This window comes from Protopterus annectens, chromosome 2.part1 (assembly GCF_019279795.1).
Source record: "Protopterus annectens isolate FY-2018-M chromosome 2.part1, PAN1.0, whole genome shotgun sequence".
NCBI classification, from domain to species: domain Eukaryota; kingdom Metazoa; phylum Chordata; order Ceratodontiformes; family Protopteridae; genus Protopterus; species Protopterus annectens.
In genome coordinates, this window is record NC_056729.1 from 576,466,322 (window position 1) to 576,490,291 (window position 23,970).

General features: G+C 35.7%; 1 protein-coding gene across 2 annotated transcripts in view; it reads left to right on the top strand.

The window, feature by feature from the left end:
- The window catches only part of EPHX2 (epoxide hydrolase 2), a 3,146,492-nt gene that overhangs the window by 1,185,404 nt on the left and 1,937,118 nt on the right, over window positions 1-23,970 (top strand). For both annotated transcript variants that reach the window (XM_044062350.1, XM_044062351.1), the window contains exon 10: window positions 9,805-9,831. In XM_044062350.1, coding sequence (XP_043918285.1) covers window positions 9,805-9,831 — 27 coding nt within the window. The remainder of the gene's footprint in view (window positions 1-9,804; window positions 9,832-23,970) is intronic.

The following is a 23,970-nucleotide window of genomic DNA, read 5'->3' on the forward strand; positions in this document are numbered from 1 at the left end:
CGGGAGTATTTCTTTATTTGTTGTTAACTTTCAAAAATAGGCATTTAATTTTCATATTTTATTATTTGAAGGGAAACTCTTTTTTTCTGAATGGATTTGCTTACAGTCATCTTCACACCATAGTTTCATAAAAACTTAGAAATATTTGTGTAGTTTATGTAATTTTTGACTTTTGGTGTTAGTAGTATGTTAAATACCTGAGGAAAAAAAAATAATGCATATAAGCAAAGGAAAACACTGGAGAAAGTTTCTTTAGCAAAACACCAGTATGAAATATGTTTGAATTTCTTACACCTGATTGCAAATACTTGTCCATAACAAGGTTGGCGTATTAATACATAGTAAAAATATGAAGTGAGTACGTACATCTCAACCTGCAGACAAGAGAAGTACAGAGGTTCTTGTAAAGTAGGTATATCCAGCCAAAAGTCTGGGCAAGTAATTAATTTTAGATGTGAGTACTAAATAGTACTTAACTTTAGACTGTAAGTTACTACTTAGGAATACACGTTTATAAACTAAGAGCGATAAAATGATGCAAAATGTAAGTATTTTATTAACAACAATGTAACTCTGTAGACTTCAGTGAGTGATTTTACAAAAATGTACCTCACAAAATAATTTGGTTTTGTTTCTGAAAAATGGTAGCTGCAACAATTGGGTCCTGTTTCTTTAAATGCTTGCTACCTCAAGTATGTTAATCATGTATTTTTTATTTTATTTTATTTTAACATTTGTTGACCGGGCTAGTCTAACTGGATATATGTCCATTTTCAGTAGAGGCCCAAGGAGAAAAGTTCCGAGACATTACAAAGAAAAAATATATATAAATAGTCCACAAGAACAGTAGAAATATAAAAAATAATTACATAGTCCATCAAAAAAGCGGATATACAAAATAATTACATCAGTATAAAATTGATTGGCAGCAATAATTATGGCAGAAAAACAATTTTTTTTTTTACTACCATTTAGGAAAGTATACAAGGAAAATTGTTCTTGATTCAGGTTATATAGATAATAAAATATATATACAATTAAATATATGAGTATATAAAGAAAAAAAAACAAAAAGAGGACATAAAAATTCACATAGCATAGTGGGAGTTACAAGAGAAAAAATGTTTAATCACGTCATATATAGAAGGTAGAGAAGTCTCAGCAAAAATAATTAAATTAGGGAGTCAGAAATAGAAAGAAGGTGCAGAGTATCAGTCAGGCTTGGAGCAGGGGCAAAGCCATTGGGTTTTAATGATGTTTTTCAATTCTTTTCTTAAAAAGGTTGGTGGAGGTAAGGGATGTTAGTTCAGTTGGAAGTTTGTTCCAAGTATTGCCAACTGCATTTGAGAATAGGCAGTCCCCAGATTTGTTAAAGGATTTAGTGGTGGCAACTTGTAGCTTTTTATCAGATCTTAGGGTAGGAAGGTTTTTATAAGAATTAACTAGGCTGCATAGTATGGGAGTATTTGTAGGATGATGTAAAATCTTGTGAATAAAAATGAGTTGCTGGTAAACTAGTTGGTTTTGTACTTCCAGCCATCCTAGAAGTTTAAGATTAAGGCAATGGTGGGTACGGAAAGGGGCGCCGGTGGCAAATTTGGCTATGTTGTTGTAGGCGGTTGCTAGTTTATTTAGGTTGCTTTTGGATAGATTCGTATAGATAGGGGAGGCGTAGAGTAGGGTGGAGATGAGGTGGGTTTGGGCAATAGAAATCTTTGCTGACTGTAAGAAATGGTCTGATTCTATAGAGGAAACCAAGTTTTCTATTTACTGATTTAATAGTTGAGTTAATGTGTGTGTCAAAGTTGAGATGGTTGTCTATTATTACACTGAGGAGTTTACTGGTAGTTTCAGGGGCTATTTCTGTGCCATTGTTTGATTTCACTATGAAACTGATCGAGGGGGACTTCTGTGTGGGAGTAAATAGTAGTAATTTATTTTTTTTCGGGTTCAGGAGGAGACATCTTTGATGGAACCAGTTTTCAACTAAAGTAAAGACTGTTTGCATGTTAGTATGTAATTTTGCAGGGGAGGATGCAGCACATATCAGAGTCGAATCATCTGCATATTGTATGCATGTAGTTTGGGGAAGGGAGGTTTTTAGATCATTAATGAAAATTGTGAAAAGGAGAGGTCCAATAATGGATCCTTGAGGGACACCAAGGGTGATAGGAAGCTGAGAAGATAGACTGTTTTCCCACAGGACAGCTTGTTTTCTGTTTTCAAGGTAGGATTGGAACCATTTTACTAGTTGATGATCAAGGGAGAGTGATTCAAGTATACCTATCAATAGTTGGTGGTTAACTATATCAAAGGCCTTTGAGAGGTCTAAGAAGAGTGCAGAAGATGGAAGGTTTGTATTCCTGTTTTTATTAATGCAGTCTGTAAAGGATAGGAGAGCTGTTGTAGTACTATGGTGTGGCCTGAAGCCGTGTTGGCAGTCAACTAGTAGGTTGTTTTGTAAGAGGTACTGAAGTAATTGCCGGTGGATACATCTCTCCATAATTTTTGCAAGGGGAGAGAGAAGGGCTATTGGGCGGAAGTTTGGTAATTCATTTGAGGTACCTCCCTTATGCAGAGGGATGATATAGGAGATTTTCCAGATGGATGGGACATAAGATTCAGAGATGGTTCTGTTTATTAGGATAGAAATAGGGTAGGCAAGTACACCAGCTGCAATTTGCAGGAATTCAGCTGGGAGAAGGTCAGCTGATGGTGTACATGGTTTAAGTTTAAGAAGCAAGGAGTGTATTAAAGATGTTAGAATAGGTTGAAGGTTAAAAGACTGGGGTAGGTTGGTTGATGTAGGAAATTTAGTGGTGGTAATAGGTGGTAAGGTAGTTGCAAGAGACTGAACTGTTTCAGAGAAAAATTTGTTAAAGGTGTCGGCAATTTGGTTGGGAGGGGTTTGGCTTAGATTAGAGGGGGTAGGTGCTTTGGACTGTCCTGGGTGGAGTAATTTGTTGATACCTGACCAGAACTTTTGAGGATTGTTTTGTTGGTTTTATTGAATTTTGAGGTAGTAGTTTTTTTTTTTGTCCAGGATTATGGATTTTTTTAGTGGTATTACGAATTTGTCTAAAATTTAGGTGATCAGTTGGGTTTTTAGTGTTTCTCCATTGGGACCAGAGTTTGTTTCTTAATCATATGTTTAGCCTTGTGTCCTTAGACAGCCAGGGGGCTGGTTTATTTTTTGTTCTAACAGTGCAAGTGGGAGCATGGTGCTCAAGGATCTGCAAAAATGTTTTGTTAAAGTATGAAACGGCTTCGTCAAGAGGTAGGTATTTTAGGGGAGACCAATTGCAAGCTTTGAGTTCAGCTTGAAAATTACTTGGGTTGAAATATTTTTTGTTTCTGGTAGTTCTAAATGCTATTTGATTGTGAATGTGAGTCTTTTGTCTAGAGATGTAAGTAAGAGAATGGTCACTAATATTGTCAGGGAGTATACCTGTTTGATAAGTATGGGGGTCATTATTTACTAGTATCCAATCTAATATAGTTTGTTTTTTGCTAGGCATGTGGGATCTTGTAAGGAAGGTAATGGTTTGGTGGAAGCCAAAGAGGTTTATATGTGTAGCTGGAGTGGCAGAGGTACAGCTATTCCAAACAATATTAAAGTCACCAAGGAGTATGGTTTCTTGTGGACTAAACAGCTGTAGTCTGGTTTCCTGTGGACTAAACAGCTGTCGTCTGGTTTCCTGTGGACTAAACAGCTGTCGTCTGGTTTCCTGTGGACTAAACAGCTTCATAACTGTGTGTGATGGTGATGGGAGGAAATCATGGCTGAAAATAGGGGGCACACCTCCAAAAATAGGTGCATCATTTGAAAGGAAAATCAAACAGGAAAATAGGCACAGACCTCCAAAAACAGGTATAGTTGATATGTCTGGGTGAGTGTCAGGTCTGGGTGAGTGTTTATCTGTCTAAGTAGTAGAAGATGGCAGCCAGCTATGAGTGGGTAGGAATATAAAGAGAGGCTGTGATGTTGGTTTTACTACAGGAGTTAAGTGTTTGATTTCTACGTTTGACTGTCTTCAGTTAAGCTGTTGGAGAAGATCTGAAAGGGTCAGTGGCCCTTTATGTACATGACAGAATTACTGGTAAAATTGTTGAGCACAGTATAACGTGCACATTTACAAAGTATCTAAAATGCAAAATCTCTTAATCCCAATATTTGAATACTACAGGAGGTGGTTTCATAATTATTTGATCATAGATGGTCTGTGTATCATCTTTTCCTCTTTTGATGCATTCTATAAAGTTTTTTTTTAATTAAAGTCTTACATGATTTGAGTATGTTTTTTTCCATAACTGTCATCCATTGTTTATAGTCTGCACTTTGTATACAAGAGATCCTGTGTACATATATAGTGATTTTACACATTTGGTATTTATGAATTCACAAATTATATATTAAAGATTTATGTGTTATTTGTTTGGCTTTACATGTTTTAAGATATAAACTGTTTCTAACATAAAAACCTTAGAATAGTATGACAGTAATAGATTTTGAGGAAAGAGAAACTGAAGTGTTTCCACTAGGTCACTTAGAGTGACTGTGCCTTTCATAGCAATGCTTTCTGCTAATCATGGAGAGCTTTTTGTATCCTGGTCATCTGTCCTTGTTTGTGGGTAGGACAGGAAGAGACATGACCAAAGATGAAATGAGCCATGTGTCTTCTCTGCTGAAACCAGAAGAGACGGAGAGCATGATACTGGTGCACAATATCGTGACAGCGAGATACAAAGCTGTTAACCTAAACAAAAAGGAAAAAGGAGAAAGAAAGGTACTCAGATATCACATCATTAAGATTAACTACTCTTTGGATCTCTGAAAATACTTTTTCAATGAGAGGGTTGTGGACTCATGGAGTACACTAAGTAGTGAAAAGGCAATCCAGAGCAACATTCAAGAGGCAATGGGCCAGGTCGATAAATGGTCAGAAAGAAGGATATTGGGGAGATAGCATGTTAAATATATTTATAAAGACAGACTAGACAGGCTAATTATCCCCATTGTAATGAAAAAAATGTAATTTAATATCTGCTACAGTCTCTGATGCACATTTCGGGATATTACAAGTCAATAAAATCCACACTCTGTTGCTCACACAATAATATAATATATTATATGTTTACATTAAAATGATTTTCACTCAAGCCAAAAAGTATCTGAAAGGGAGAACAAAACTTACTATCAAACGTTCAGCATTTCCCACACAAAATCAATTCCCAGTAGTGCTTGTCAGAATACGGTCTGATAAATATTGTATTCTCTATTACTAAAGAATTAGAATCAAGCAACCTTTTTACTGAAGTTGATATTGTAATGGTCAGAAATTGAATACTTTAATAACTGTTTCTATGATGTTTGCTTTTTTTAATGCTCTGTATAGAGGATTGTGATCAGATTTCCAGCAACAAACAAGTTGCTGTGTTCAAAATATGGATGCCAAGAAGTTCACCTTTAAAAGTGAAGTTTAAGCAGTGAGTCCTGACATCCATGTCAACAACATGTAACATCTTGGCTTATGATTAGAAAGACCTGCTCATAATTTGTTGCAGTACAAGGAGCTTTACCTCATGCCATGTTATTACTAAAGTTTAGAGGAAAAAAAGTGTAGTTCAGTTAAATGCTTTACAGCTTTTGAAACTGTAACACACTCACTGCTGCCTCACAGAAATCAGCCACAATCAAAGAATGGCAAGAAGTTGTTAAACACTTTATTTTGATTTTAAAAAAAAATCAGTATGAAATATGAAATGTTTAATGGCCTTCCATCTCTGTTCTTGGTGGGCTTTGACCACAGTTAATATTTTAGCATGAGGCTAGATCATTAATAGAGGTGTGAGGTAAGCATTTCTTTGATGCCAGAAAGATGGATAAAAAGCATATTTTCTTTCCCTGCTTTAGGACTGTAATCACACACTGCTCCACATGCACTACATGAGTCTTGTGTTAAGATGGAGGACTAGACAGCTAAAGTAGTTTAAGGACAAAATAAACAGTTATGATAGTCTAGAAAAGCTGGCTGTATTTGCAGATGATATTATTTTATACCTGACAAAACCAGAGACATTACAGTATTGTGGAACATTTTGAGACCATTTTAAATCAATTTGGGATAGAAAATTAATGAAGCTAAAACAAAGGCAATAGTGGTAAATTATGTACACTCATAAGAATTGGTTCAGCAATATCTATCTTTATGAGGACATAATCGTTTTGCTATAACTGCTATTGTATCAATATTGTTTAAAATTGTACTTGTTTAAAAATGTACTACTGGAGCTTTTCTCCTTGTGTCTTCACTGAAAATGGGCCACAAGCCCAGTTGGACAAACCCGGTTAACAAATGTCAATAAAGAAATAAATCAATAAATGATAAAATGAAGTATTTAGGAGTATAGATTAAAAATGATTCTCATGTGGCAACTAAGGACATGTGGGAAGAGACTAAGCAAAAGGTAATACAAAAACTGAGAAAATGGAAGTTTGTTATAAGGATATGGATAGTAAGACACAAGCAGTTAAAATGTATTCAGTCCCATTAGTCTTATACACAGGTCAGGCATATTTTTATCAACCAGAAGAGAAGTTGTAGATAATTAATAAAGAGCTGAAGGACTTTATCTGGGAGGGGAAGACAGCAAGAGTCAACTGAGATAAACTGATTCTTCCAGTAGAACAGGGCAGATTGGGATTACCTGATCTGAAGGGGTATTCAAAGCTACACAGTTATGTCATAGCACAAGCAGAAAACTATAATTCAAAGTAGAAGGGGCTGATGATGAAATGGGGGAAGCTCAAGAAACAAGGACTGAGTGGGATTTTGGATGGAGGCCTTTAAAGAGAATAACAATAATCATACAGATTATTATATCTATAAAGTTGCAGAAAGTATCCTAAGTGCTAAGCAAACACAGGAATGGAGAAAGGAGATTCTGCCGATATGGATGATTGCCATTAGGGATATAGACAATAGGCTAGATGGGATTGGGATTTATTGGAGAAAACTGGCAAAGAAAACAAGGTATTGGAAGCAAATAACTAGAGAGGAAACGTTAATAGAATGGGAAGATGGCAAGAATTTATTTGGACTGCAGATTAGAGATTGCTTTCCCTATCACGTATTGATATCAGAGTATAGGCAGAGAGAAAGAAGTAGGGGGAGGTCCTAAATGAAGGATCAGTACCGGTAGAGTTTTTAGTAGAATCTAAAACAGAAACTGCCATTAAAAAAGGAATAATTAATGGAGCATATAAAATATTGCATGATAACCATAAGAATCAATCAGAGGAGGTTACAAAGGACTGGGGAGAGATTGGATAAGCAAATCATAAAGAAACAATGGTATACGTATGTCATCCATATATGCAACAAAATCTAGATGATTTAGGAGTTTTGCTTGGAAATGCTTGCATAGATATTTTTATACCCCATGTTGGAGGTGTGATGGGGGAGAGAGAGGTAATTGGGGAACATATTTTGTGGGAGTAAGGTGAGTTGGCAGACATTAAGGATTCCCTTTGGGATGCCCTGTCAGAGATATTAGGTGGGCAGATTGGAGTGACAAGGGAGATAATTTTTCTGAGCTATGATACAGAATCAGAATTGCTTAGACATGGTAAGACCTTGCTGTGTCTAATTATGGTGGCTGTCAAAAAAGCAAATACTAGAAAATGGAAATCAAAATCTATACCAGCTATACTATAAGCAGTGATTATAGTAACAGAGATAAACAAACTGAAACTGACATCTTTATAAAAGGATTGGAGCAAACTACACAGGAAAAATAGGAATTGTGGGAACAATACATACAGGGGAAGAATGAGGTTTAATGGAAGGCAGGACTTAAATGAGTTATGTAATGTGTGATTGAAAATTATTGGGTAGATGATAAGTGATGTATAATGTTTTCATCTGGGAGTGTGTGAGTATGGTTTGTGATGTAAAATGCTTGCAACTAGGATTGCGTTGGTGTGGTTTGTTTTCATTTATATAAATGTGTGTTTGCCTGTGTTATAAGTGATGGTTTAAGAAAGATTTCTCTTGTGTAAAAAAAAGGTGCAGGATTTGAATAATGTATTCGCTGAAGGTTGGGCGTCGAGCTGGCACCTCAGCACTTGTAAAAAATATACTGCCAATCATTAACGGACCAGAGTTCTGCTGTGGCGACCCCTAACCAGGAAAAGCCGAAAGAAGAACATGTAGTATTGATAAGTTATATGATATATAGCAATATATGTGAAGTATAATGTTTGAAAATGGGAACTTGTTAATACAGTTTGATTACTTTTGTGAAAATGTAAATTTACCTATGTCACAAGTGATAATTCAGTAAAGGTGTTAAAAAAAGGAAATAAACAATGTATTGATTAAAGTGTTTGCAGGTATTTTAGGAGTACTGCTTTCTAGTTGTGAGATAATTCTCTACTTATGTAGAAAAGTCCATTATGATCGTGGTTAGGAGTTTAAAAGCACTTTGTGTATAACCGTATGAGGTAACTAATAGCTAGTGTACTCTGGATGCCAGCCAGTGGAGTAGATAGACTATAATCGGTTAAGCAGAGAATGGATGGAATAAGGATTAGACGTTATAAGCATTATGTATGAGTGTTACATTATAGCCGTTGGTGAGTTGCACTGTTTAGTGAAATCAGATAATTTCACAGTTACTAATTTGGAAGTGTTTTATAGATTTTTGCAATTTTTGTTTAATGTTTTAAAATGTTTGGCATTATTGGGATGTCTGAGTGAAGGGGTGAATAGGGTAGAAGAGGCAGAAAATAAAGAATGCATTTGTTTACATTGTGTAAGATTATTGGCATTTTGCTACATTGGTGTTGGTCACCACTATTTGCTTAAATGTATTTATATGATGGAGTTACTTGGGTATCTTAAAGCAAAGGTGATGCTTGATTATAGCATGTGTAGGGCAAAGGCTGTATTATTTTACATGGTTAATCTTAGTTTGCTAAATGTCTTCTTGGAGTATAGTGAATGAGATAGCAGAACCATAGCTATGACATGTGGGCTAAGATTATGAGAGGAATTATCTTAACCTGTCAACTGGTATTATGAGCGTTAGAAGAAAGACTGATAGAACGACGGAAAACACAACAATCTGGTACTTTAGTAATCATTAATTCTTTGTTGCTTTGCAAAAAAATGTTAACCAATTCTTATTTTAGCAGCAACAATGCAGCAAAATCAGATTAAAAATGCAGCCTTTGCCAAGCAGTCTCACAGAATAGGCTGTTAAGCATATGGAAAAACAGGTAAAATGCGTATTATTCCTACTTCTCCTTTCTTCGGGTACATGCTTGATCACAAAGTAAGTTACACAATACTGCCCCAAACCAGTACTGAAGTGAATTTAACTCATACAAATATATATTCACACCTTCTCCTTGATGTAATACTGTACTGTTATAGCAAGCTAGTGTTACCATCTCTGTAACCTATACACTCTTTAGTTTGTTTTCTTGTTTGCGGCTGATCTAACCTCATAAATTCAAATATGATGATATATACAGATAGAAGTGTTACCCTATACAAAATGGCAAACCCTTGATTATTACAGATCTTTTCTTACCTTTATGTACTTGTACAAACCATGAACTTGCAGTTTTGCCCAGGAGAATTTTGTCATGGTACAGAATGGATGAACTTTTAATGGCATTGATCCAAATGCTGGGTTTGACGATATTTACAGTATGTGTTCACTTCTAGTTAGGGATAATATTTGTCAAACATGCAGTCACAGTTTTGCTAACCCATGCTTTCTTCTATCTTTCAGGACCTGGTTGTCTTTCTAAACAGACTGGTAAGGCTTAAGTTTCTGTTTTAAACAATTCCAGAATTGTTTGTTTGGTTGACATTGCATGATAAATGCATATACATGGTTAACAGACTGTTATGTTCTCACAGATAAATCAGCGTGTTGTGCTATGAATACCAAACCTCAGTTTGCTGAGTTTCCCTTAAATTCTTAACAGTACAACAGCATTAACCATACTGTATAAAACTTTTAAATTAAGTCATGTTAGTATTCCAGCTAGGGATGCATGTAGCTGATGGAACTTAACACAGGAAGGTGCTACTGTCAAGAGAAATTAAGTTATGATACAAGATGAAAAAGTTACTCAAATGCTGACATTTTGCTTTGTGCAAAAGTCCTACAAAGGCACATTTCCATCATCTGTGCTGGCTTTTCATTCAACAGGGTTGAGTTGCTTATTCAGATCTCTATACCATTCTAGAGAAAATGCAAGAATTAAACATAGAGTTGTACTTTATAGCTTGTAAGCAGTTCATTTTTTTGTTCAAATATTTTTATTCAGGTTTTAACATTCAGATAACAATTAGTAAGTAAGCAGTTAATTTCTTAAATGCTAGAATATACTGTTATTCATTAGTATTTGCTCCCTGCTGGGTTTGCTTCGTAAGAAACATAATAAAAGATCAAAACATGTTTTGGAGAAACATGACACACCTAATCCACTTCACAGAATTAGGAGGTGCACAACCACTGAATCCCACTAGCTGTTAAAAAATGTAACCTGTTCCTTATGTGTGAATAGTTTGTAGCATACGGTAAGGGGGAATGTGCAGAGTATTTTGCTGCATTTGTAGAATAAAAGGGGGTGTTATGCCATTCCTTCCACGAAATAGCACTCTCGAAAAAGGATTTTTTTGGTATATGCATTCTGGTTTTCCATTTCATATGTACACAAGTGGAAGGATAGGCCTTTTTCAGGGACACTGACATGCATAGTGGTCATCATATGTAAACTGTATTATACATGACCACCTTTCACAGTTATGTATAGTAAGCAAGCAGAGTGCGTTTCATAAAACACTCATTGCTCTGAAACTTTGTGCTTTTAAATGAAGAGGGTGAAGACTGCTCAGCATTGTTGAGCCCTGTGCAGATATGTCAATCTGTGGGTGTAGCCTCTGCAGATTAAACTTCTGTGTGTCATAGATGACTGCCATGTAGAAAACTGCCAAATATGACTATTTGTAGAAGAGACAAGTATGCATTATCTGAGCAGAACAGTATAAGCTTATACCCACTAACTTTTAAAGGGAATCCAAAATGCACCATGTTATGCTGTTAAGCAAGGAGAGAAGACTTTTATCTGTGCTGCTCAGAGCTATGTGGTTGCATTCTGTTCATTGTGGCAGCCATTTGCTCTGATGGGTGATTGATAGACTTTCACTTGAGCAGTTAATGGAATTTAGTGCCATGCATAACCAGGCAGTTTGCTCAGCAAATGTTTTAATCCTGCATCACCGGCAGCCCAAGTTTGGGAACGTCATTAGGCTAGTGGGAGGTCTGACCAAGGTGGGGGGTGGTAGGATGAAGCAGATGACATCCAGTTGCTCAATCCTCAGGAAGGAACCAGTGAGAGCCTGATGCTTGTGTAACTTCTGGCAGCGACCAGGAGCCTTGCTGCTGATCTCAGGTTAATGCTGGGGACAGCACTAGCATCCTGATATCATTGTACTAACCACTCCCACAACTAAGGTTAATGACTGGCTGCTGAGAGAATGATGTTTTCCAGGTTCCATCCTTGCCCTCACACTGGATTCCATGCTTCCCTGCCTAGTAGAGAGATACCCCTGAGGTAAACTCTCCAAGGAATCAGGGAGCTCACCAAGCTAAGATATATGTCTGAGGTACCTGTTAGGGGCATCCGGGAGATCAAGGAATGAAGCAAGCAAGGAAGCCTGCATGGCATCAGAGGAGGGAGAAAAAGTAAATAAATAAATAAGAATCCTAGCCAACATCTATTCTGAAGTAAAGCATATCTATTCCAGAAATATTTTTCCATAAAAAATTCTAGAAAGAATAAAAAGGTAGTTATCTGACAACCTATGGCTTTTCAAATCCTCATTCATATTGAGTAGTTTGCCTGTTGCTTTTCTTTAAAAAGTTAAACTGAGATTTGGCGAGAAATAATTTACAGTCTGCTAATATTGTATGCCATAAACATACAGAATCCTCACAGTAATCTTTAACATGCAGATCAGTGTGCATTCATCTTAGTTAGCATCTATAATTTTTTTTGTTTGGTATGGCTTATTAAATCTGAGGACAGCAACACAATGCCCACTTAAACATAACAGGCTGGTTCTCTGTATACAACTATACTGATCCCACTATTGCCATATCCTTCTTCTTTGGCATACTTTGAACTGTACAAGATACAATCTTAGCTTTTGAAAAAAAAGAAAACTGAGACGGCAAATATGCCCCATGGTTATCTAGTGAGATAGAGCAGTTGCTAATGTCCAGAGAAAATGCCTGGCAAGAGCGGAAGCAGCAACTTTCCAGTGAGCCACCCCACTCGGTATGCTGACTGGTAGCATCACATCAGCATACACATCTCAGTAATGGCACAGTTTTGTAAATGTTCAAAAAAGTCTTTCAAACTGTAACCATTAATGACTTATGAAACATGATGTTCCCCCACATCCCTTCCTCCTACTGATCCCATTTCAGTCCTCAAAGTCTCAGTCTTTCCAATTATATATTTTGGCAGCCTACAGCCACGGATGGTTTATGGTCTGTAAGGGCCTGGGCCTGGAGTTGAAAATTATAAGGGGCCTCTCTATTTTGGTGAGAAGATGGCAAAGGATTTCAGACAACTACTACTAACTTTTTTTATCCTCACTAACTATACATACAGCCCACATAATAATCATTTTGCAAGTCATATTTTTCAAATTTTATTTGCAGTTATCAAGTAGGACTTACACAACCTAATTTACTATTAATAAACTGTCAACAAATTTTAAGGTGGCATTATGGAATATTGATATTTACATCAATGTCACCTTTCTTGAAGAGAAGTGATTTCAGTTTAAATGTTGAGGAAGGTATGGGACACCTGCGATCAGTCCTAATCAGTGCAATGTTTTGTGTGTGAGTGTATGTGTATGTGTGTGCATGTGTGTGTGTGTGTGTGTGTGTGTGTGTGTGTGTGCGTGCGTGTATATATGGTTTACCATTGAAATCTTAAAACTGAATTTGCTGACCGGCGTCCATGTCAACTTGAAATGGAGAAAACCTCAACATCGAGCAACCAGGAAAGTCGAAACAGAATACATCGACACCCATAGTTTGATGTATTCGACATAGCAGGAGTTGACATCAATCACCCATGCTATGTACCGTAAAGTACCGTGACACTGTACAGTCAACAGCACATGAATGTTACTATTTTGCAGGGGGGCAAGCCCCACTGCACCCCACACACCCCCTGCAAATTATATGTACCAACTCCAAGATCGCACTACAGTGAGGAAATGGATGAATTCCTTGTTCCTCACTGAACCATGATCTCCACTCAAAAGTTCAAACTCAAATATTCAAACTACATTACCCATTCAATGTTATATAGTTGATGTAAATAAGTTCTCAAAACTGCCTATTGGAAAACTACACTTCGACATTCTCACTCTCAGTATGTATACAGTCCAAATGATCCAAATGAAAAAAACATTAAAACATATGATTGATGCCTACATTTTGAATTATCAAATTACAGAAAACCCCAACTTTGCAAATACTAAAGGCGAACAGTTACCTTTATTGATCTCTGTACCAAAATTGTGTGACTAAATTTAGGCCTGATTATGGTAGTATTATATTTTTTCCTGTAGTGAGGTTTAGGGTTGGGGGTTAGGGGTAGAATTCACTTTAACACTTATTAGTAAGGATGTGCAGTGCATTTACACTGAAAGTTGCAAACACTGAATAAAAATTTGCAATAGTATATGTTATAAATATTACTGCTCATGGATGCCCTTATTAATATCCACGTGTGCTGAAAGTACTTGTAAGACATTCTGTTCTTGCTATTTTTTTTGTATTCTGGTGATCTTGGAAACGAAAGTCCATTATGTACCAATTAGCAGCATTTTCTAGGCAAAGAAATCAGTAGTGTAATTTCAGGCAGGATGAGGACATTGTTGATTAGATGAATAAGTCGGCTAGATTTCAGTAAAAGTATCAAAATAATGTCACAAAAACAATAAGGAATACAGAAACTGAGTGGACGAGAGAAAAGATTAATAAAATATAATACAAGTGCATGTAAAGAAGGTGAAAGAGAAGACTTAAACAACAAACTTCAGCTACAGCCATTGAAGTCACTCTTTAATAAGTAACTGCTATAGCCTAAGCAACATAAGTGATCTGTTAACCTTTAGGTTCATATGCATTCTGAAAAACAGTAGATTAAAATGTGTAGCTATTTTTCACTCCTAAATGGAAGCAAAGTGGTTTGAATTTTATAATTTCACAAGGACTAAAATTCAGTAATTCATTTTTAAGACACCATTTTGCAGATAAAGTTTGATGTTATTCCGTACCAAGTACTTAGCAACCCAGTGTTTCTAGAAAGGAATCACAACATTTGCATAGCTGCATGATTAACAATAATATATCAATACAAAAATAAATTGATATCTATGCCCGACTTGAAAACTGACCCACAAACTGAACTTTAATCCTAAAGATGATGGTATAAAGATTCCAAACTCATAAAAGAAAGAGTTGCACTTGAATTAATAAATTGTTCACTGAAGTTGCCTCAAATAATGAAGATCAATTTTCAATCAGATATATCTTAGTGTATTGAAAAAAATAGACATTGATGAGATGCAGGTATTAACACCTTTCAAAGAAATGTTATAATTTGAATCAGCAGAATCACAAAAATGAGCCTTAATGTAAAGGTTTGTTAACTATTGGTGTGCTTTATATAAGCCAACTTTAAACCACTGGTCCATTTAAATGGTAATGTCATAGAAGATGTGTAAGCGTAATGTCAAATTAATATAACAAGTATATGCAGTACAACAGTTAAATGTACAGCTATCCTCCTCCGCAATATACAGAGTTGTTTAGTCTTTAATCATTTCCAATGGTTAGATCTCCATCAAAAACAATAAAAAGCCGCACAATTCTCTGACTGATAAGGAAGCACAATTTAAAACCAAAATTCAGTGTTTTTGTCCAAAAAAGAACAACATCCATTGAATTGTATGGCTTTTTCTTAGTTTTGGTTGTATTGCTGCTTCATATCTCCTTTCTACACTGTTAATTGTGGACCTCCAAAAAACTTAAACACCAGCTCAACTCAAAACCACACTTAATGTTGTATTCATTGTTGATTAAAAAAAAAAAAAATATATATATATATATATATATATATATATATATATATATATATCAGCAACAAATACAACAAACATGCTGAGATGATTAAGGCTACTTTCACTTAAACATCTTGGTTCAGTGGTAATATAACTAAGCAGACTCCCAAGAACATCAAATTAATAATGTACATGCATACATACAAACATTTCAAGCACAGGCATTAATACCTTTCTAGCCCACCAATATACCAAAGCATTTGTTCTAATAATAAGTATCCAGGCCAGGCTGTCCTTAAAAATATCTAAACTTGTTAATGTGATTTTGGTAGTCTTTTCCATGCATCAGCTGCTCTTTCAGAGAACCAGTTATTTGACTTTTCATTCCTAAAGAATCTTTTACATAGGTTGTCTGATGGTTCTCTACAACTTTATGATAACCCCAAACATTGCCAGTGGTAGTTGTCTCTAAATGCCCTATATACCTGAATAAGATTTCCTCTTAGATATCTGCAAGAGACACTCTATGAGTTCTGATATTTTAATCTTTAACTTAAATTTTCACATCCATGGATGCCCTTGGTATATTTCCTCTGCACTCTTTCCAGTTTACTTATGCTTGGGTCTAATGTAAGTAACAAGTAATGACTTCATCATTTCTGACTTCCTAAACTCTATACATCTTTTTATACTACATGTAGTTCTATAACTATCATTAACCAGTTTGTTGATATGATTAGAAAAACTCAAAGCTGGATCTACCCATATACCCAGGGCCCTAAAATAGTCCACAGTTTCAGTCACTGTGTGCTGTAACAATAACCAACAACGTGGTGTGGTATATTGAATATTTGTCCATGGTTGGTGTGGTTTAATCATGAGGGTGAAGCCTGAGTTATTAAATAAAGCCAACCATGGGTTGTTGTGTCTTTCGGCTTTTCCCTGTTAGGGGTCGCCACAGTGGAACTCCGGTCCGCTAATGATTGGCAGTCAATTTTTATGTGCTGAGTTGCCAGCCCTGACGCACAACCTTCAATGAAGGTACACCCATTCACGCATGTCTCCACACAGAAGACGCTTTATCTGAGAATCGAACAGGACGACCTCTTACTTTGAGGTGACAATGCTACTGCAGCACCACCACCACAGTTACAAAGCCAACCGTGTGTAAATTTCAATATACCACAACCACGGAATTGGTTATTGCTATTATACAATGACATTATTTAAGAAAAAAATATACTTACTTTTCTTAAATAATGTCTTTGTATAACAGCGCATTACTATTCTTCCGCTGGTTGTGATACACTGCTTCCTTGTTTTGATGTATTGAGCATGCGTATGGGACTTGCATCCCATGCATACCCAGTGCATCAGTGCTTTGAAACGGAAGCAACAGAGAAACGAAAGTCTCTGTTGCTCCGTTTTTTTTTTTATTTGTTAAAAAAAATGTTTTTAGCAGTTTATACCAATGGAAAAAAGTCTGGGCGACCGGACCTTTTTCCGTTGGTATATTGTGGGATTTACAACGGGCACACTGGTGAATCAGCATGCATGTTTTAAAATATTAATGGGGGTCATTGTATAATAAATATTCACCTTTCAATTTCTCCCAGATCTCATATGCTAAGTTTTTGATATATTTATCAGCATATTACCCTCCTGTGCCTAATTGTATCAGCATATTATCCTCCTTTGTCTAAATGGTCAAAATAGTCAAATTCTTTTACACACGTGCCCTTTCTGTAACACATGTAATCAGTTTACATAATTTCAGGTCATCTACTTAGCTACTGTAAAACACCTCAGATGAAAAAGATAGATCTGAAAGATACAATCTAGAAAAGTATAAGCCCTAGAACAACCTGACTGTAACCAATAATTTCACCTGTCCAATTCCTGTATGCTACTTGCCATGTCCTATTTGTAAGCCATGCAGCTATCCATCTTATCAAAAGTATATCAATACCTAGTTGTTCTAATTTATTGATCAATGCTTTGTGTATGACCCCATCAAATGCTGAAATTAAATCTACATAAATTACATCACAGCACAATTTTTTTCATTCATGGCTAATGTTATATTGTTATAGAACATCTTGCTACAGGTTGTAATAGATCTATTTTCAACATATGCATGCCTGGTGTATAGATTCAAGTCCCAGCCTTTCAGACTCTGGGTTTGTTCTACTCCCCTTTCCTTTAAATACAGATTTAATAACTGCATGTCTCCTATCTTCAGGAATCTCACCATATTTACATGATCTAGTAAATAATAAAGCGGTACTGTAAGTTCTTTCTGTAGTGTTGTCAGAGCATTATTACTAGTTTTGTCTCCTCCCTTTGCTTTGTTTGGATGCATTTTTGTATTATTTTAATTTAATTTTATTTTAATATCTGAGGTTACTTAGATATCACTAGGACAACGTATTACCTCCTTTGTGGACACAAACTGTTTTGCATAAGATTTTGTAAATATATCTGTAATCTGTTGTGTCTGTGAATACATTTTAGAATCTACACAATTTATCAGTTTGTATGCCTTTACTCCTTCCACATCTCATGTAGCTCTAACATTTGTTGTATTATGCTCAATATCTTTATATACATTTTCAAGTTTTTCTTGATCTTGTCTCACACTTCGCTTCATTTGTTTGTCTAACTTATTTCAGTTTTCAAAATTGTACTTCAACCTTTTTCCATTTCTTATATTTTTTGTCTCTCACATTAATTCAAGTATCTTGTTCTAGTGGAAATATATAATCCTGATGTTGTGTGCCTAGATCCTGATGTTAAACTTTTTTTTGATTTTTTGCAAACAATTTCTCTTGCAAAGCATTTTCACATTCCTTCTGCAGTTCTTCCACTGAATGCATGAGTCCAATTAATTTTACATAATGATTGTTTTGCTTCCATATATTATTAATCTTCTGTACATTGGTTTACATTTTATTTCAGCTGAATTATCTAGCAACAAAATAACCTCTGTAACTCCATGATCCCTGCACATCAGTGGTCTAAAACTTGACATGAAGTGACTAATTTCTTCAGGAACACAAAAAAATGTCTAGTATGTTCTGTTCCCTTGTAGTTTTTTCCACAATCTGAAGAAACTCTTCTTACTGACTAGATGTGAATAATTTCCTTACTAATGTTGTTGAATCAATATTATTCCAGTCTGTTTTTGGTAAATGTAAGTCCCTGACTACAATAATTCTTCCCTCATGTGTTTCATGCAAGAAGTGTATGAATTCCTCTAAGTCATCAGCGCTTGACTTTGATGGCCTGTGCATGCCAACAATTGTTATATGTTCCAAGGTTGTCTTTATTGTCACAGTTATGTAATCTATAGTATTGGTGTTATCACTGAGCATATAATAATCACATGGCTCATAACTATCTTTAAGCCCTATCATACCACCTGATTTTTTTAGAATGTCTGCCACACTAAAAACATTTATACCCTGACATGACTGGTTTCCAGTCATTGTTCTTTAACCATGTTTCACAAACAACTGTTCTTTAACCATGTATCACACAACTATAACACCACCAATCTTGTGGCAACATAACAAATTTTCCAATAAAATAACTTTATTATTAATGCTCCTAGCATTAACAACCATCATAGATGCATCGAATGTTGCTATCTTTGATCTGTTAAATTTTGACGTAGCAAAAATCCTGCCTTGTGTTTGTTAAATATTGCAAAATATATGCAGCAAAGTTTATCTTCCCTGATCTTAACAAGTGCACAAAATCGCGTCTGGACATGTGTACCCAAGATTAGGATCGGGTGCTCTATACCTTTCTATTTTTTTTTTTAAACAGGACATTTTTATGTAAGTATTTACCCAAAAAATCTTTTTATTCATGGATGCGTGACTCTCCCTTCTATGTGTAATTTGTGAAAAATACATCCTAACACCTGTACAAGCCATGCTCTCTAACAGTCAGAGAGTCCTTGTGGATGAGATTATTTATACTGTGATAAAAAAAAAAAAACAGATCCATACTTGTTTACATTAAGGCATTCCAAGGCCAGCCTCACATCTTCAGTTTTTGCTCCTGGCAGGCATAACACAATTCAATGTTCATTATCTTCTTTGCAGATGTAAGTATCAATTCCTCAAATAATTGAATCTCCAGTTACAATAATATCTTTTCTGACCAGATCTGAAGAATCTTCAACTTCAAATTCAGTAATATCTGCTCTGTCAGTTGTTACAGAAAATGTTCTTGATCACCGTTAGTGTTATTAATCCCAATGTTTTCATTGCTTATTACATTTGCAGTCATGCAGTTCTCATCAAGCTGGCTTTGTACATCTACAACTTGAGCCATGTTGTTAACATCTGTCTGTATTTCTCCTCTTTTTTTCTTACAGTAACATTATTCAGTCCTGCATTCAATTTTGATTTCTTCCATTTCACCTCCCTTTGCCTCTTTTTTTTCTACCTTCTCTTTTGGAAAAATGATGCCTTTTTCTGTAGACTGAAACTTTTCCTGTAGAAAAATGTTATTCTCTGTAATCTGCGTGTTGCAGAACAATGCAGTGTCCTGTTTAGTATGCATTCTCTTTACTTTACAGACATTTATGTTTCTTTTTCTTCTTCTTTGTCATTTGTTGTGAACTTCTTCCTTTCTTTCTTTCTTTCTTTTTTTATTTGCTTCTATACACTCTGAATCCTCAGATTGCTGAGTACTTGTATCCAGAATTCCAGAGTTGTCAGTGGCAGTATCTTGTCTTATAGGGATTGAAAGATTTTTGCAGACAATATACACGTTTTTTTTTTTTTCTAAATATGTACCATTTGCTGTTTGCCTAACATGTTTGCACTTTTTAGCAAATCATTAGTGGTGTACTCGTTTAAGGAATCCATTTTCAGCTGCAAATGAAAAAAAAATTCTAAAAGAAAAGAATAATCAAAATCAGTTGCCACATAATTCAAAAATATCTTAAATCAACTTCTAATATACAACTAAATATTAAAATAAGTACAGTGAAGTTGATGCCCTGACTGTAGAAGTTCTGAAAGTCACACAAAAAGTTGAATTCCTTTATATTGTGCACGAATACGAGCAGTGGCTTCAGCTCACTGTCATTCGCAGGTGCATCTCTTTTTAACAATAAAGATCACTAAATCACAAACCAAGACAGGATTGCTTAGATAAGCTGTGGATTGTCCTGTCTGCAGTCTGTGTGAATTTATAGCTGACTAGGCCCCTTTGGATAGCTAGAGTTCACCTGTCTAAAACCTCTCCCTTTCTAGTAACTAACCGTGAAAATTAAAGGTCAAACAACAAAATACAAATCAAAGTAAACCTTGTCTACATGCTGTGTCCCTTCCATCCTACAAACAGAAAGTAGTGTATAAAAAATAAAATATAAATTCAAATAAAAACTTGTCTTACCAAGCTACTGCTTAGTCAGTCACAAACCAAGACAGGAAAGTTTAGATACGCTCTGATGGATTAGATGTTTCTGTAGTTATTTCAAGTTGTGTTAGAAGTGTATAGATTGACAGATTGTTAATGCACAGAATGCTGTAGGTTTTAGCCTGTTGCGTAAAGTTAGATGATATACTAAGGCAGACAGGGTAAACATAATTAATCAAAGGCTGGAAAAAGTTATAAACATTGTTCTAGTACTTTGCTTGGTGCTTTATTTTAATTTGTTTACCTGTGGAATCATGTATGCTAGCACAGATACATTCAGTAATTTGCACATCCGTCAGCCAATAAGATTGACTGAAGACAAATTCTGAGCCCACATAGGAGTAATGGCATTCCAGTGGGCAGCTGTCACAATTTACCACTAGCCTTAACGCATTAACCCTGAGTACCTTCTCATGGCGCCTATGTGCTTAAACCCGAGTGCGCCATGAGAAGATACAACTTTCAAGCCATTAACCCCGAGTGCCGTCCACAAGCGAGACCAACTGTCATCCACATTTGTACTTCACCTTAATGTTAAACAAGCTGAAATCGTAACAGAATGTGTAAATTACCTTCTGTAGTTACGATTCAGCTTGTTATTACATTAAGGTACCATTAAAGATTGTGTAGAAAATTGTGTTTGCAAGTTATTCGTAAAGCAAGTGGTGGCAGCCAATCGGATTCTTGCAATCCAAGCCACCACTTGCATAACACCTCCACCCCCAAACTAAATTTCTTTTGTCTCCTCTAAATAAATAGAGGGTCCAGCAGCAGGTCGCACTATTATCGTTCCCGGTCAGCTTGGCTCTTTTTTGTGTCTTCCGGTAAGCTCTCATTTTTTTTTACTTTGGCGTCTGTTTTTTCAAAGAGGTTTTTTTTTTTTTTGCTGGCAGCTGTGCAGAAATATGGAGATGCAAATAACATTTAATGATCATGATCTTGTTCTGCAATAAAAGTTTAGGTTTAGCTGCGCGGTAGGTTGGACCGTTATTGCTCCGGTATTTTATGGTGTTTCAAGTGAGTGTACTTTGTTCACTGCCACATATGATACATACGGAGACGCTGCTCTTTTCCGAGTTTTGTATCATGCCAGTTTTTGTAAGTCACCAACGTGGCTATAAATTAGACTTCAAACTTTTTTAAACATTTCCAGTGAAAGCTTGTATGTTTAAGTCAATGTCCTTTTCTGAGCAAGCTGAGGGAACTCATGTGCTTTTGAGTAAAGGCTTGGATTTTTTTTCACGTTGTACTGCTTTTAGTATATCTGTTATTTCCTGGTCATTAGACATAAGGGTAAGTCACTGTATCCATACAGTATAGGTTTGAAAAGAAATTGCGATCAAACAGCTGCAGTTCAGGAGACTGAATTAGACATCACTCCTAAGAAAACAGACGTTCCACTTGTTGAGGCAGTTTCTGAAGCTAGACACAACAACAGGAATTTTCTGTAGAAAATGTTTCTTCTTCCACAGTAAAGTCTGAATTGGACACTGTATTATCTCAGGAAACGAAACATGAAGCATAGTAAGTCTGCAGTTTGGAGTTTGATTTGTTAGTATTTGTTGATATTCGCACGATACGCTATTTTGCATTTGTGAGTGATTTTAGTAGCATCCAGAAATTGTTGCAGTTTGTAGTTAGACATGTATTGTGTAAAACGCAAATATCCTGTGATTTGTAGTATTGTTTTTGTATTATGATTAGACAGCATTTCAATGGAATGCCATTTGAAGAGGTAGCGATAGTTCGTGTGCACCTTGATTCGGTGTATGTTAGATTTAGAATATTTCTATAAATGATTAATTTTGGCTGGCTAAATCGTTATTTGATGGTGATCTACTTTATTCAGTGAAAACAAACTGCTGACTAGTGGGTTGCATTCTCTTAATTTTCCGATATCTGATCGTATTCGGAACTTTTATGTTTGCTTTGTGAAAGGGTACAGTGCATTAGTAGCATCAACATAAGTTTGCGTTGTAAAATGTAAGACTAAACTGGCCTTGGGTTGCTATACTGTAAAATGTGGTGCAGTGCCATATCAGAGGTGTTGACCTCTATCTGATACTATGGTGAGTGCCTTTAGTCTGTAAAGTGCTCATGAAAACATTAGTTTAAAAACCTAAAATCCTATTTTAGTGCTTTAGTTACTACATAAGTACAGTCAGTACATTGTGACTTTATATGACAGGTGGTTGGCAATTGTCAATTGGAAGTGGGTTAGTCATGTACTGAAAAAAAAAATCAGAGTGCTATTCAGAAGTAATATTTCACAAAGCCTTAGAAATCTTAGTATCCAAGTGTGCCTTCCTTTTGAAAACCTCTAGCAACAATCGAGGCAATTCTGTTTTTGGTTTTCATTACAATATGTGCTTGTGTTAACTGTCAGCCTGGTAGTACTATATAACAGATTAACTATATACAATATTTTCATTTAGCCTGACACAGATGGGAGCAAGATTTCCTTTTTAGAGAAAGCCAGCTCACCTAAAAGTATTGTGACTTCTAGTGGTGCAGATCTGAGTGAGCAGAACTCCTGGTGCGGTTGTAATACATTTATCATTTGTTTAGATGCAGCGTGGATGTTTTACGAAGATCAGAAGTAAAGCTTAGATGCATGTAGTGCAAACATTTTTAAGATTAAATTAAATTACTAAAGGCTATATTGATATGTTATTTTTTTCTTAATTTAATGTCTGTGAAAGAGTATTTAGCTATGCTGGTAAGTAGAGCTGCAGAAGAAAATATTTGTGATAGCATTATAGCATGGTTCAGTTTGATTGTTTGAGGAGGGCAGGAAGGATTTAATTTTGCAACAAAGCCCTAGTCTTGACTGCATGCTTTAATTGTTAGACCACTGTACTGATTTATAGCTGTGCATTCATATGATGACTAAATATTTGAGCACATTTCATTGATGGAGTTGCTAGTGCAGGAAATGCATAAATCTGCAACTTTGCTTTACTAATGGCTAGAAAATAATTAATTTCACTTAGAGAACCATAAGACCACTTACAGCTAGCTCAGTTTATTATAAACTTTTAACAGTATTGTGTTAGAGTCTGAAAGTGAGAAGAGTAAATGTGATTCAGAATTAAATGGATGAAGATGGGCAGATAGTGGGTGGGGATAGGGCAGATTCTTTGCTGACTTTGTTCTTTTGCAGGTTACTGTAATTTTATCAGGCCAGTTGCTTCACTATAAATGTATTTGATAAGTTAACATTAACTGTATTTCTCCCCGTTTGTTTGTTCTTGGAGAAAGAAATAATCTGACAGGGAGACATAGAGAGGAAGTGGAAGGGAGATAAACGTACATTGGTGGTGCAGTCTTAGGTATTACACAAAACAACATGCAT